Here is a 14,375-nt window from a genome sequence, read left to right as displayed (position 1 = left end):
GTAACGTGATAGATTAAAAAAAAATATGTTTTAATAAGTCATTGACACACCTCATCGAATCGATTATGGGTTTTTGGGAATGGGTTCCATCTTTACTAAAATTAATTATATTGTTTGTCGATTATATTTGGTTGAAATCAGTTACGCCTTCATAATAATTGATTCTTGTTTGCATTGGATGATGATAAAATCGATTTCCTCCTGAAAAAATAATGAAGATGACATTTTTTAATCTTTTACTCTCAAATCAGTTGCGCTTAGGAGAGATTCAAAAATCTGTCATCCCACAAAATCTTATTATCTCTCATTTTCAAATACACAAATTTAAATATAATACTCATACTCAAATCCTTTTTCACTAATATTTATGAATAATATTTTCACCCAAAGAAATAATTTTTTTAAATGGTGCAAACTTAGTTCCACGTGGCTACAAAATTCTGACTGAAGTTGATAAATGTTAAAATGTAAAATAAAATAGTCAATAGCCCCCCATCAACTGTGAAATCGTGAGCATAGAAGGTTATAAATGCCTGAGGGTATAAACAGCTCTCTAGTTCCACATTCAAGGTGAAGCGTTCCACTATAAAACCTAAGGTATCCTGTATAGCAATTCTTTGCCTTTATTCTAGTTCCTTTTCAATTAAACAAACAGTGTTCTGTCTTGTGTTTTAACTCTTGTTCATTCAATTCTAAACCTTCATTTTTCTAAAACAATTTTAAAATGCAAACTATGGAGTTTTATTTATATGCCTATTCCTACAGAAGCCCAATTCATCTTGATAGTTCTAGTTCCCTCTGATTGTTCTAGTTCTTTTCTTCATGGGTCTTCCCTCTTATTTACTGTATAGAATTTTTCTATTCCTGTATTCAAAAGAAAATAAATATTATGTCATTTAAATTTGTAAAAGTCTTATATCCTGTTAACTCGAGGGTAATTGAAGGAGATGATTTAGGAAGAGTGATTGAATGAATTTGAAGATAAATTTTTTGTTGTTTGTTTGAGTGGATTTAGAGATAATTGAGAGTAAATGTGGAGGTAAAATTTATGAGAATTAGTGTATGACTTGATTGATGTGACAGATAAAAAAAATTGTTTAATTGATAGAAATTAAAGATTACCAAAATACCTCTAGTTATTAAAATAATATAAAATGATGTTATATTTAATTGTAAAAATATTTATAAAAAAATAAAAAATTAACATTAACTATTTAATCATTAAAATTTAAATTTAAGAGCCTTTAATATTATCAAATTGTTTTTTATTTATTTAAAGATTAAATTAGAAGGTTTATGAGGCAAAATCTTAATTAGTTTTTAAGGTAATATTAAATGCTGTTAAATATTTATAATTAGTTTTTAAGGCAAAATCTTAAAAAATCTTAATTAGTTTTTAAGGTAGCATCTTTCTTCTTCTCCAACTAAGAACTTCAACGATGAGAGTCTTGTAGCGCCGAGGGAAAATTCTTTGCCTTTCTCTTTGGTTTGGGCAATCTCTTTTTCTTTATGGCCAATCTCTTTTTTCGTTTTGGACTGCTTGCAGAGGAACCACTTTTCTCCTTCGTCTTTGCTTCAGATTGCGCATCCAATCCAGCGTTGAGTTTCTTCGTCTCATGCAAGAAACTAGGAGACCAACCTTCTTCCACCAGCGAACACGGCGCCTGCAGTGCAGTCGAACATGGCACCTGCACCTGCACCTCCAAGCTTGGAACGAAATGCTCTTTGAATACCATCATGCTGGAACGTCAAACGTCACCCCAAGCACATATGGAACCGAATACCAAGCTTGGAACCGAATAACAAACATGTTCTCAATAATGGGAATCGAATACGGCTTCTTCACAAATTGTTCATACCCTTGGAACCGAATACAAGGTTGGGAACCGAATACGAAGCTCGTTGAGAAGTATGAGAACCGAATATCACCCACTAGAAACCAAACACAGGTTCTTCAGAAATTCTTCACATCTTTGTAACCGAATACGGGTGAAAGATAACCGAATACATCTTCACTGTTCCTTCTCTTCGAACTCGTCTTCATCTTCAACCATCATCTTAAAATCGATTATGTCAGGACTCGAATTAGAATTATATAATGTACAGAGGATAAATCAGACATTATATCATAAATCCCTTCAAATTTCTACACTATAGCGGGTGATAAAAAATTTCCTAATCCTGTAAATCTGCGCATTTCATTTCTCACATTTTGTTTAAAGTGCACACAGAATACATCGTAATTCCTCGTTCTCAAACATGCGTTAACAGTTATTTCTGTTTAAGTGCTTAATGAAAATAATGCTAGCCAATAATTAGACTTTTATTGAGTAATCTATGTAATTGATACCTATAGGTCAAGTTTTAGTAGTATGTTGGCAGGGAAAAGGTTACCTTTGACTTCTATATTTGAAAGGTTGTTGTGAAGGGAACAAGTACAAAGGTATCCCTTTGAAATTAGTTTCAGTGAATTTTATGTGACGTAGAAATATTCTCCAGTATTTGGTGGCTGTGACGGCTTAAGATGGTCAAATCAAGGTGGTAGGAGAGGAGGCTTTGTCATAGTCTTGAAGGTATGCTATTCTTATGTTTTAAGATATTCATGCAGTCAGCTACAGCAGTAAGACTGATGCCTACTTGTTATGTAATACTCTAACAAAGATTTTATTTTAATTCAATATTGTAAGCTTTTAACTTTAATGTGATGATTTTTTTCAAAATAAAAATTATTATTGAAATATAGAAAAAAACCATAAGCTTAATTTTATTTGGGTTATATATATAGAGTATTATATTTATAATAAAATAAATAAATTAAATTCAAAATATAAATAAAAAATAATAACAAATTAACTAAAGATAAAAGATAAAAATAACAAACATAATATATTTAACATTTTTTAATATAAAATATGAAATATATCAAATTTGTTACTAATACAATAATAAAGATAATTAATTTCCGAAGAGTACATAAAAAAAACAAAATATTACTATAAAATAATACTCTTTTTAAGTAACAAATCTGAAATATTATTTGATATAAATTTTCTTTTACAAATTATCCTTAAATAATATATTATTAATATTCAATAAATAAAAAAAGTTAATATTAAAAAAATATTATAATTATGAATAAACTAACAAAAAAAATCATATTTTTATAATAAAAAAATATATATAAACACACATTAAGTGTTAAAAAGAAAGTTGATGAAATAAAAATAAAATTTATAAATAAAGATAAAATATCTAAAGTAAAATTTATAAGTAGACAGTTTAAATATTTATTTTAATCTATTTTAAAAATATATTTTGAAGGGACCAGTTTACTTTATTTCTGTGGGATGCCGCTCTGTTAAACCAGAAGTCAGCCCCACGAACATAACATCAATCAATATCTTATTTCTTCCTAAAGTACAAGAAAATAGAAAACAAAAAAACTTAAAGAGAACCGTAGCCTTGGAAGTTGATTTGACATAGGAACGAGAAAAAAAAAAAAATAGTACCCAACCGAATTCGAAATAAATTTCAATATATGAATTGGACAAGTGGAAAAAAATATTAGATAAATAAAATTAAATAAAAGAGATAATTATATTCTGATTCGGATAAAAAGTTAGAAACTTATGGATATTCTAAATTTATATTTTAATATTTATAAATTATAATATATTTTAAATTTAAATTTTATTTTTAATATAATGTTATTTTGCTAAATTCAATAATAAATCATATAAAATCGTATTATAATAATCATTATTAAAATTACATATTATTTTTTAAATTAAAGATTCATAATATTTATATCATTTATTTAAAATAAAATAATTTTTTAATTTAATATAAATCTGTAATCTGAAAAATCCATTCCAATTAACCTAATATATTAATTAATTAAATATAAATTTTAAAATATTAAATTTAAGTCGTAAAACTAAATTTGAATCCGGTAGGCCTAAAGTGGGTCCATACACTTTTGTAGAATAACATGCACGCTACTGGGGACGCGTGGGTGAGAGTTCACTTTCATTGTGTCAGAAACACAACATAAAAGAAAAGAAAGAGAAATGCATTTACAAGCAACCGAGACTGTTCTGTTTGGTCACACGTTTGACTATTGCCATTTGCCAACCTTAACATCCTTGCTTTCCTTATCTAATCCAACTTCTTCTTTTCCCTGACCTGTTTTGCCCGTGACAGGCAATCTGCTCACCCAGATTTCAATTTCCTTTCTTCCTTTCTGGGTCTTTTTCTGTTGCCCTTAAAATTCTTAACTTTCTTTTTTCTTAATTTTGGGTCAAATATGAAGATGGGTGTTCATCCTTAACCATTGAGAATCCTAGATTTGGAGAAAAAGATGAGAGATTTCCCTGGAACACCGGGCACTGTCCTTGGTTTGGCTCTAAGGATATCACAGTTCGTATTTGCTGCTGGATCAATTGCTTCGATGGCTACCACTTCCAGTTTCTTTAATTTTACGGCCTTTTGGTAATAAGTTATACATTTCGCCTTTCTGAAACTTTTTCTTGCATTATCTGTTTTGGTGTGACTTTGTTTCATTATGATGGTATCCTTGAAACACATTACTTGCTTGTTAGCCAACCGTTTGTCCTTGATTCGGCTTCATATTTGATTTTGTGCATGTAATATGAGTTAATACAGTTTCTTCAAGCAAGTTTAGCACTTTACCTGTTTTAGTCCTTACTTGAGTGAATGTGTAGTGGAAATTTGTCATTGTTGTTGGGAAATGGGATTTGGGAAATCTGATATTCATGAAGCTTTCTAATCACAATTTTGACCTGACTGAGGGTATGCTAGGAAACAGAGGATTCGAATGGGATGTAAAAGCTAACTTTTAGTTTATAAAATCATATCCAAAATGTGGAACCAGACAAGTTCTTAGCTTTTAAATACCACATCTGAAACAGGAAAGCAAACACGTTATGAATCAAACTTGTGTGGAAATTCGCTTATCAGTTGTTTACCATTTAACGGAAATTGATACAGGTCTCCCCAGAAGAAACTTAGTGCTAGTTATTTTGATGGAGGATAACTTATTAGGTAATTCAGGACGAACTTGTTCATGGCTGATCAATCTCTACAAGTTTCTAGTATATCGCCGGTACTTTTAAACACAGATGAAAAATGCAAAAGTATACTTCAGAAAACAAAATTGATTAAATTGGTAGAATATATTTGTATCATAAAAGTACACTTGTTTAAATTTTGAAAAACCTCAATTTGTGTTAATTTATAGAAGGTTCCTTAACCAATAGTTTGCAAATATATAATTAAACTTAGGCTCTGAATGTGTTTGTGGTGCGTGTAAAAGGAGCGTATTTTGATTTTGATTCCAGTAATGATGAAAAGTCAAGAGACCATTTCATGGTATCAGCAAGTCACATCTTTAAAAAAAACTGTTACGGTCTGAAAAATGTTTGTTATTTATCAATCTTAGAATAGATGTTAGGATGAAAATAGTGATGTCAATGTTTGAAATGATGAAAACCAGAGAACAATATTTATATGGATTTAAACCAAAATTCATACATTTTATAAGAACTAAAACAATGTTTTGTAATGTTTCCTAAGTATAGAGGGGTTACTAATAAAGAAAAAAAGGTTATAGCGACCAAAATTATAACACACATTTTATAGGAATTAAAACATACTTAAACCTTGTAATTAATATTGATTGAAAAAATTTAATAAGTTGGTTCAAGAAAAGTTAAATGTCCTTTGGTTGAATAACTAATTAAAGAGGAACATGTGTACATGAAGATTGGGGACATGTACAAATGGAAATTATCCTGTCAAGAATGAGAATTGGAATGGAACTAGGCTTGGAGGTGAGGATTAGATTGGGAAGGGTGTTGGCCAAAGAGGGATGTCTGTAGTAAAACCGTTTTTGTCAGTGCTCTTTTGACACTACGAACCTTTTGAAAAACACACTACAGAAGTTAACTTCAGTAATTAATCAGCCCGGAATAATATAAAACACACTCTAAAATTGTATACTTCTTATGTGGGACTCCAGTACCTTGCAGTTGGATCCCAACACTTAGGCTTTTATCTGTGAAAACATGTTTGTCATTAATTGTTGATCTGTATCATCTTGCACAGATGTTGAATATGAATAACTTGACTCCTACTGTTCCTTTTATATTACAGTTACTTGATAGCTTCAATGGGTTTACAAGTCATTTGGAGTTTTGTGCTTTCTTTATTGGACGCATATGCCCTGGTGAATAAGAAGGTCCTTCACAACGCAGTACTGGTTAGCCTCTTTGTAGTTGGAGATTGGGTTAGTTTTTCATCGGTTTATACATATAATAGCTATTCTGAAGTTATGATCTTTCATTTAAAAGTCTTCTTGATTGATTTCTACAGGTAACAGCAACACTATCACTAGCTGCAGCTTCTTCCTCAGCCGGCATCACCATTTTGTACTTCAATGATCTGGGACACTGCCATTTTGGAGAGGAATGCCAAAAGTACCAGATTTCAGTGGCCTTAGCCTTCTTCAGCTGGTTACCGATTTCAATATCATCCCTAATTATGCTCTGGCTATTAGCAGCAGGCTAGCACACTCTATATCCCACCAAGTTCTATCATCCATCACATGTTCATCTAATTGCAAATTTTCTTTGGAAGTGTCAATAGGAAAGGAAATAGAGTACAGTGTTTCACGCATTTAAAACGATTCCTTCATTTCATCTCGAAATGTGCTAGCTGTAGATTGTAAAGAGTAAAAGAGTATACGTGATTTTGCCTTGCAAAGAAATTAAGTTACCAAAGTGTTATGCTGATTTCCTGTTCCTGTAACTAGAACAAAGTTGTACATTTTATGTTTACAGGGAATTGGGTTGCTAGTGCCTGTTTTTGCAAGATGGTTTTCTCTTATCTCACAAGTATATTTTATTGGAGTACCTTTTATCCTGGATTATTATGTCACTGATAACTAAAGCTAGTATTAAGAAGAAACCGTGATTAACATATGAATGTTTTTTGATTAAAAATATTTTTATCATGTTAAATAGTTATGTATAATTTTAAAGTTTAGATTTAAAACAGTTTAAATATTTTTATTTTATTTTCTGAAATGTCTTTTAAGAATAAAGACTTGATAGAACCTGAAACTCCAAAATGGATCATACCTTAAGCGTGATAGGAACATATGTGATTACAAGTATCTACACTTACTTCGAGAACAAAAGTTAACATATAGTTGTAAATGTGAAAATATGGTGAAGGTAAAACATTGAGACTTTTACTACCGAAGCTAAAATTGTAAACAGCATGTCAATAAGCTCACTGTGGACACTTCGAAAATTATATTAGAGGTATTTGTGATTAAAACAGCCTGAAAAAGCACACATTTAATGTTAGTCAAAACACTAATAAGTAAAAATTGATGTTAAATAATTATTAGCGTCAAATTTGTATTGTATGTGTATGTGACTCTAAAATTATTTCATTGAGGATATATTTCATTTACTAAATATTAAACAATATATTTCTAATTCTTATTCCAGCATTCATATCACTATTTAACAAGTTTAAAATAAACTTATTAATAAAAATTCTAATGTCTTAAATCTTTTTATTAAAAATTCACAATAAGTATTAAGTTGGAATGTTTAAAATGACCAATTGTTCTATCCTAATATAGGTTCAAAGATTCTGTCTAATAATTAGATATTGACAAATATGCACTCAATAAATTATGACGTAGTTAACAACAAGAATAAAACATAAAAGTAATAATAAAAAATATATTGAATAACAAAAATCATATAAAGAATTAAATATACATTATGTTTAACCATGTGAATAAAGGAATTAGTTACTCATTTACATTTTAAATACTATAAAAGAACAGTGATGAATCCCTCTAGCCTTCCGAACGAGTCTCTACCAATGAAATTAAATTTCAATTGTGTAAGACCTTTTATTTATATATTTTCATGAACTAACGGTTGATAACTAATTTTATTGATATGTTTTTTAATCTTCAATAATTTTTACTTATCTACAAAATTATAAATGAAATGATTATATTTTTAAATTATTAAATAAAATATTAATTTTTAAAAAAATACCAATAAAAGATAAAATACTTATTTTATGTACAAAATGTTAATGATCTAAACAAATAATAATCAAAATACCAATAAAATATAAAGTACTTATCTTTTCTAAATTTATTTAATAAATCCTTAATTATATAAAAAGATAATAATAAAAATATCAATAAAAGATAAAAATAAACAAAATAAAAATTATGATAATATCATACCAATATATGTGGAATTTGTTCAAGCCAATGAACTCAGAACGTACAAAAGATGGCAACCACGAATCTCGATGAATGATTCGGATGAAGAATGGAAAGACATGACCATTAACACAAATATGAATGATAAAAAGTGGTTATATGAGATCCAATAAACTTTGATGACAAAAGTTAGAGTATAATACCTTAGAGATTATTTGATCTTCATTAAAGGGGAATGAATAGATTATTAGGTTTTTTCTTTGTTTTTTGTTTTATCAGCAAAGAGATTATTAGTGAGTTATGTATGGTGGAAGAGGAGAAAACAACACCATTGTAAAGGAACCCAATGGTGAGAATTAATAGGAAACAAATTAACAAGAGTCACTGGTTTAGCAAATAGTTTTGACACTAACATTATATTTTGATTTCTCAATCAAAATATATTCATAGATAAAAAATATATTAACAACACAGAAAACTATACAAATTTTTAAGATATAGGCAAAATCTATATATCTAACAATGAGATAAAATTTTAAAAAAATAATAATATTTTTGAAATTTTGTAATAACTTTAGACTTTTGATTCTTTAAATAACCAAAAACACGTAATCAAAACCTATAGTTGTGAAAAAAAATCAAAAATACTATCGTATTTTCAAAGATTTTATTTTTTCTTGAAATCAAAATCTATTAGGTGATTTCGAAAAACATTTTTTTTCTAGTCAAGAGTTATGAAATTCCAATCTTTGGAAGGAATAAAATATATTTTACAAAACATGAACATACATAAAAACTAAAATAAGGTCAAGAAAATAAAAAAAATTAAGTAAAAGAATAAATATAAAAAATAAATTATAAGACATTGATAACATTATAATAACATTAACCAGACCGACACGTTAAGAAAACTTAAAAATAAACAAAAATGATAAATAAATAATTATAAAATAAAAATACTATAATTTGACATGTGATATTTATAAAAAAAATATAAATATCAATATAACAGAATAAAGGTTGAGTCTATTTAAAAAAATATATAAAAGCTTGATTAAGAAAATAATAAACGTTACTTCCTGTAATAGTGGTGAAGTTGATTAAACCAACTGCTGTTTTGAAGCATATGCTTATGTATGCCAAGGATAACAAGTAGATTGTGCTTAAATTATAGTTATAAAGCAACCAAATTAATAGATTCTTTTGCCAGTTTTGCCTCCAACGTCTGTAAACCTAAACTAATAATTAAGATTCGAGTTTTGAAGAAAATGAAGTATTACAAGTTTTAGCTGCCAGATTAATTGTCGTTGCCGTAGCCACAACCTACCAACGACGTGAGAGGATAGTTAGAGAGCAAAAGAAGTTGATTCCACTCTTAAAAAAGACGAAATCTAACCGTCTTACAGAGATTGAAAAGTTCTCCCACTATGTTGGTATAACTTTTAATTTGTGACTTTCAATTTCCCTATTTTCACCTATGAAATTAATTAAAAAAAAAATACACATACATCATGATTTTATGTACATCTATTCTCTATTATATATTTGTTTTTTCAATTTATCTATCTTCCTATTTACCTAACTTATAAATTTATTTTTTTATTATATTTTTATTCAATGTTCATGTATAAATTTATTATGTTTTATTCTTTTTATATTAAATGTTCATGCACTTTTTTAGTGTCTATAATTATTTTCTAAATTAAAATGGATACCTTTTTCCAAAAAGCTATAATTTTTGGATTGTGGTTAATTTTTGTTTTCTGGACATATTTTAAAAATAAATACCCTCAAATCTGTACCATTCACGTCAAGTATATTTCAGATTTTGTTTAATGTGACATCAAGTTAACAGCAGATAATGCACACACTTTAAGATAGAGCGAAGAATTCAGAAAAAAGAAGGAGAGAAGGAAAATGTCTTTATAGTTTTTTCTTTTTTCTTTTTTTAATGACCTATTCTATAAATATTTTTAAAAATTAATAGATTTTGATTTTGTCTAAAAATATGATTAATTATTTAGAAAAATAGGTTTTGATTTTGTCTCAGAAATGTTTAATTATTTCCTGTGAAAATAATATTTATTTATTATAAAATTTAAATATATAAAAGTAAATATTTATTATATGTAAAGAGACACTAAAATATTAGTTTGTCTTTTAGTTATTGGAAAAGTTCCAAGTATAACAACCTTAGAAGAGGTTTTCTTCAAGGGTTATAATGCATAATGTGAAGACACGTGTACATAAGCGTAAGGTATGTTATATAATGTTTTCACTATCTTATTTAATTGATGTGGTTGCAGCAAGACAGATTGGATTTAAAGATGCTAATGAAGTTCCAGTATTATGTATATTGACCCAAGACCTTCTGAAAAGATCCACAGAATGTGATGAAAATATCTTTGAATACATTTGTAGTGTCTATGGGAGCTACCCTCATGATTTATATATGAAAGGAAAATGATACTTGAACAACCATTTTTGACAACATTTAGACACGCGCACACGTGTCAAAATCTGAGTGGTCCAGTTGGAAAAATTAAATGAAAATGGACCACTCAGATTTTGACACGTGTGCGCGTGTCTAAATGTTGTCAAAAATGGTTGTTCAAGTGTCATTTTCCTATATTGAAACTCATGGATGAGTTTGAGAGATGCGTTAACACTTATTTAGCATTTCACTGGAATCAAGTTACACATCTCATTAATTTGGTATTTATCTTAACTTATCTTATTCATTTACCAATATATATATGTTTTTCTTTAAATATATATATTTTAATAAAAATATATTACAATTTTAATGATATATTTTTTCTAGGTAATGGGGAATGCAGTACGAAAATAAGTGTATATCTATATAATATAATATATATATATATATATATATATATAAATATATATATTAAATATTTGTTTATGGTGTGGTGTTCACAGAAAACAAAGGTTTGAAAGGGTAAGCAAGAATATGCAGGTGAAAACAACAAATCATGACACGGATGGGGAGATACTCAGTGAAAGGAATCCTGTGTTAGTACTTATAGGGGTGGCATGGGAACAAGAAAGAGTCTTGTCCTTGAAGATATTCTTAAAGAGTATTACTCAACTTAATTTCAGTCCTGCAAAATTATTATTCTATGATACTTATAGTATTGTAAAATTTATTTTACTGCAAAAATAATTAAAATGCGTATCAATGATGAAAACACAAATTTCATAAAATACTAATTATCGCACTCTAGTCCAAGTATTTGACACTCGTCAATGTTTATCTCACTATATAGAGGATGGATCTCACTAGTTCATCTAGCATATAAATTAATATGAGTAATGTTTATCTTGTCATAGAATAGACTCTGCAACACTCGTGAATCACAGCACTCTAAATTCAATATTAAAGTATAAAAGAAATTGCGTTCTAACTTAGTTTTGCATATTTAAGTAAAATTATTTATAAGTATCAAATGGCTTTGACAGAGCATTTTGGTATCAAGAAGATAAAAATCCTGTGGTAGTTGAGACAAATGTCTTTAATGAGACTGAAATCATATATATGGCCCTTAATTCAAGAGTTCACCATGATGACATGCTCCAAAATGCTGAATTGGTATGATTATCTGTGAACACCTTCATTTTTTATTTTTTTTCTTTATGATAAATGTTGCTTGTTATTAGTTTTATTATTGAAAAAATTGAATCTAGAATCTTTTCCATCATTCCTTTTAAATCTTTTGAACTAACATTATATTTTTTAAATGTTAATGAAAAAAGTTAAATTCATGTATCTTTCTTCCTCCACTTCCATCTACTTCATGTTATTTTTCCTTTAACCTGATGTTATGCACCGTGTGTGACAAACGGTATATATAAATCCATTTAGATTTTAAGAACTTTCATGTTCATATAAATTTTCTTTTGTAATTTAGTTATAATACAAAATGAGTGAGATATGTTAGATTCTTATCGGTTATTTTTACTTAAAATTTGAACAGATGCATCAATCTTCCACTCATGTTGCATTATCTAAGCTTGTGACAGCTCTAAACGAGGGTGGAGATGTAATCATGGTTGATACATTATCATGTGAGTCGTTTGTAAAGCAAACTATTGTCGTGGCAAGAAATATTCACAGATACCGATATCGAATGGGAGTAGGATATAAAGTAGCTGAAGATAGAACAGTCACTGAAAATTACAGGGAGAAATTATGTGACCAGTCAAAAGGAATTTCTAACGGAGAACCATGCACGCAAAAGCGTTATATAATTTTCCTATTTGGCGTGGTTTGTGCCAGTTATCTTGCTATGGTAGAATCATTAGGTATACATGCTTGTGAGTTGTACCATGTTGCTAATTAGGTAATTTTTTTTTATTGGTTTGATGATTAACATTGCCATTGAAATTTTGACAGGAAAGCTATAATAACAAGGAGCGCAGTGAACGTAAATTCACAGTTGAAATATCACAAAATGTTTGGTAATGCATTTCCAAGATATTGTTATCTTGTTAATTGCGCCACACTCTACGGCTCAAATTTTGTTGGTCATCCACCAAATGTGAGAGTTTAATTTTACTATGTGAATATTAACATGTAATGGAAATAACAATTTATTTGTAATACATAACAGATTATAAGGAGCATCTTCGACGATGAGGATCCACGGACAGATTTTAAATATAACAAATTCTTAGAAGAATTCACCGATTTGAATGTTGAAGCTGATTCCATCTACAAACTTCACAAGAAACCCAACCCCATAATGGAACCTAATTCTCTTTGGAGTAAGATTGTTGTTCTATCACCTTCAAGGAAACGTGATAGAAAGGAATTGAAGGAGTCCATTGAAAAAATAGAGAAATCATTCAAAAAATATAACCAAGCAGATTTTGGGAAGGATTTAAGGACATTCACACACAAGCAGAATCATTCAGTATACATAATCCATCATTTTCTAAGTTATAAGGCTTTTTTTTTCAGAAGGCAAAGAGAAGCAAAGGTACTGAATTCTTTTAAAAATAATTCAATGAACCGCATAATACCTTTAATGAATTCCAAATTTGTTTTAATGAATTGAGAAAAAATGAAATCTGGATTGATAGGGTGTTGGGAGAAATATTATAGGGTGCTAAGAGTAATACCGTTGTATTTTTTTAACAAAGAAGAAAGAAGGAGAAGTGGGCTGCTTATTTCATTTTACGCCATGCACTCCCATATAAATTAACCCCCATCCCCTGTATATTTTATTTTTATTTGTAGGCATGTTTATAATTTACTTTACTTTATGCACCTCATGTTCACTGCATAGACACCACTGTTTTACTTTGTTTCGGCTGTCATTATACACACCACACACTTAATTGCTCACCGCAACACGCATTCCCCATCTCGCATCCCTATATGTTTTATTTGCTCTACCCTCCGCTGCCCACCCACTTTGTCTTCCAGTTTTATCCCTGTTTTTAGTTATGCCCTATATTTTACATATACATCTATGTTTTTATTTTCTCACTGATTAAAATTTTGTACTCTTTTTACAGTACCGTTTTCAATATTCATGAAAATAAAACTGTTTTAAACAATAATAAATATAAATTTTGTACTCTCTACATGTACCATTTCTTGACAACGATGTAGTACTTTCATTTCTTCCATTAAAATTGAGAATGCTCTAGTCACTCGAAAATTCATATATAATCTTTTAAATCTTATTTTACTGGCAAAGTATTAGGTACAATAAATATTTAAACAATAATGTTTTTCTCACATAATTAAAAAATATATATATTTCAAAAACTTTTAGCTTCACAGTAATAATATGACATGATTTATTTAAAAAAAATAAAAATTGTAAAGATTAAAGAAAATTAAATTTTTCCCTGTAGTTGTCAATATTATTTCTCTTAACTTTTTTGTACGGGAACTCCACCCTTATAGCATGAAAAGAATAAGATGTGATGAGAGAATTTACGAATATATTTCCTATGGCTATAAAGAGAGAACATAAATTATCTGTATACTGGAACATGAATTCGAAAGATGTGTTTTTGAGTTATTTTTCCTTTAACTGGAATGAAGTTTCATTTGTCACTG

General features: G+C 28.6%; 1 protein-coding gene and 1 pseudogene across 2 annotated transcripts; both read left to right on the top strand.

Moving 5' to 3' along the window:
- Nucleotides 1–4,080: 4,080 nt before the first annotated feature.
- Nucleotides 4,081–6,891, top strand: LOC124827196 (CASP-like protein 5B3). 2 transcript variants are annotated; one of them, XM_047300201.2, is made up of 3 exons: nucleotides 4,081–4,491; nucleotides 6,175–6,280; nucleotides 6,394–6,891. In XM_047300201.2, the coding sequence occupies exons 1-3, from the start codon at nucleotides 4,361–4,363 to the stop codon at nucleotides 6,586–6,588; spliced, it is 432 nt and encodes a 143-aa protein (XP_047156157.1). In that variant the 5' UTR covers nucleotides 4,081–4,360; the 3' UTR covers nucleotides 6,589–6,891. The 2 variants fall into 2 exon arrangements, with proteins under 2 accessions (XP_047156157.1, XP_047156156.1); XM_047300200.2 differs by having other exon boundaries at nucleotides 4,088–4,491; nucleotides 6,175–6,307.
- A 4,361-nt stretch (nucleotides 6,892–11,252) lies between these two features.
- LOC148194621 (calmodulin calcium-dependent NAD kinase-like) overlaps nucleotides 11,253–14,375 on the top strand; it is a 4,943-nt pseudogene continuing 1,820 nt past the window's right edge.

The sequence above is a fragment of the Vigna umbellata genome, chromosome 8, assembly GCF_029865625.1.
Source record: "Vigna umbellata cultivar VRB3 chromosome 8, Vumbellata_1.0, whole genome shotgun sequence".
In the NCBI taxonomy this organism is placed as follows: Eukaryota; Viridiplantae; Streptophyta; class Magnoliopsida; order Fabales; family Fabaceae; genus Vigna; species Vigna umbellata.
This window is presented reverse-complemented; position numbering and strand designations above follow the sequence as displayed.

Excerpts from the sequence above, each read along its gene's own strand:
- LOC124827196 (XM_047300200.2), top strand. The coding sequence starts at position 4,361 with ATGAGAGATTTCCCTGGAACACCGGGCACTGTCCTTGGTTTGGCTCTA. Across the intron at positions 4,492-6,174 it reads TTTAATTTTACGGCCTTTTG|TTACTTGATAGCTTCAATGG; the intron begins GTAATAAGTTAT and ends TTTATATTACAG. Across the intron at positions 6,308-6,393 it reads TCTTTGTAGTTGGAGATTGG|GTAACAGCAACACTATCACT; the intron begins GTTAGTTTTTCA and ends TGATTTCTACAG.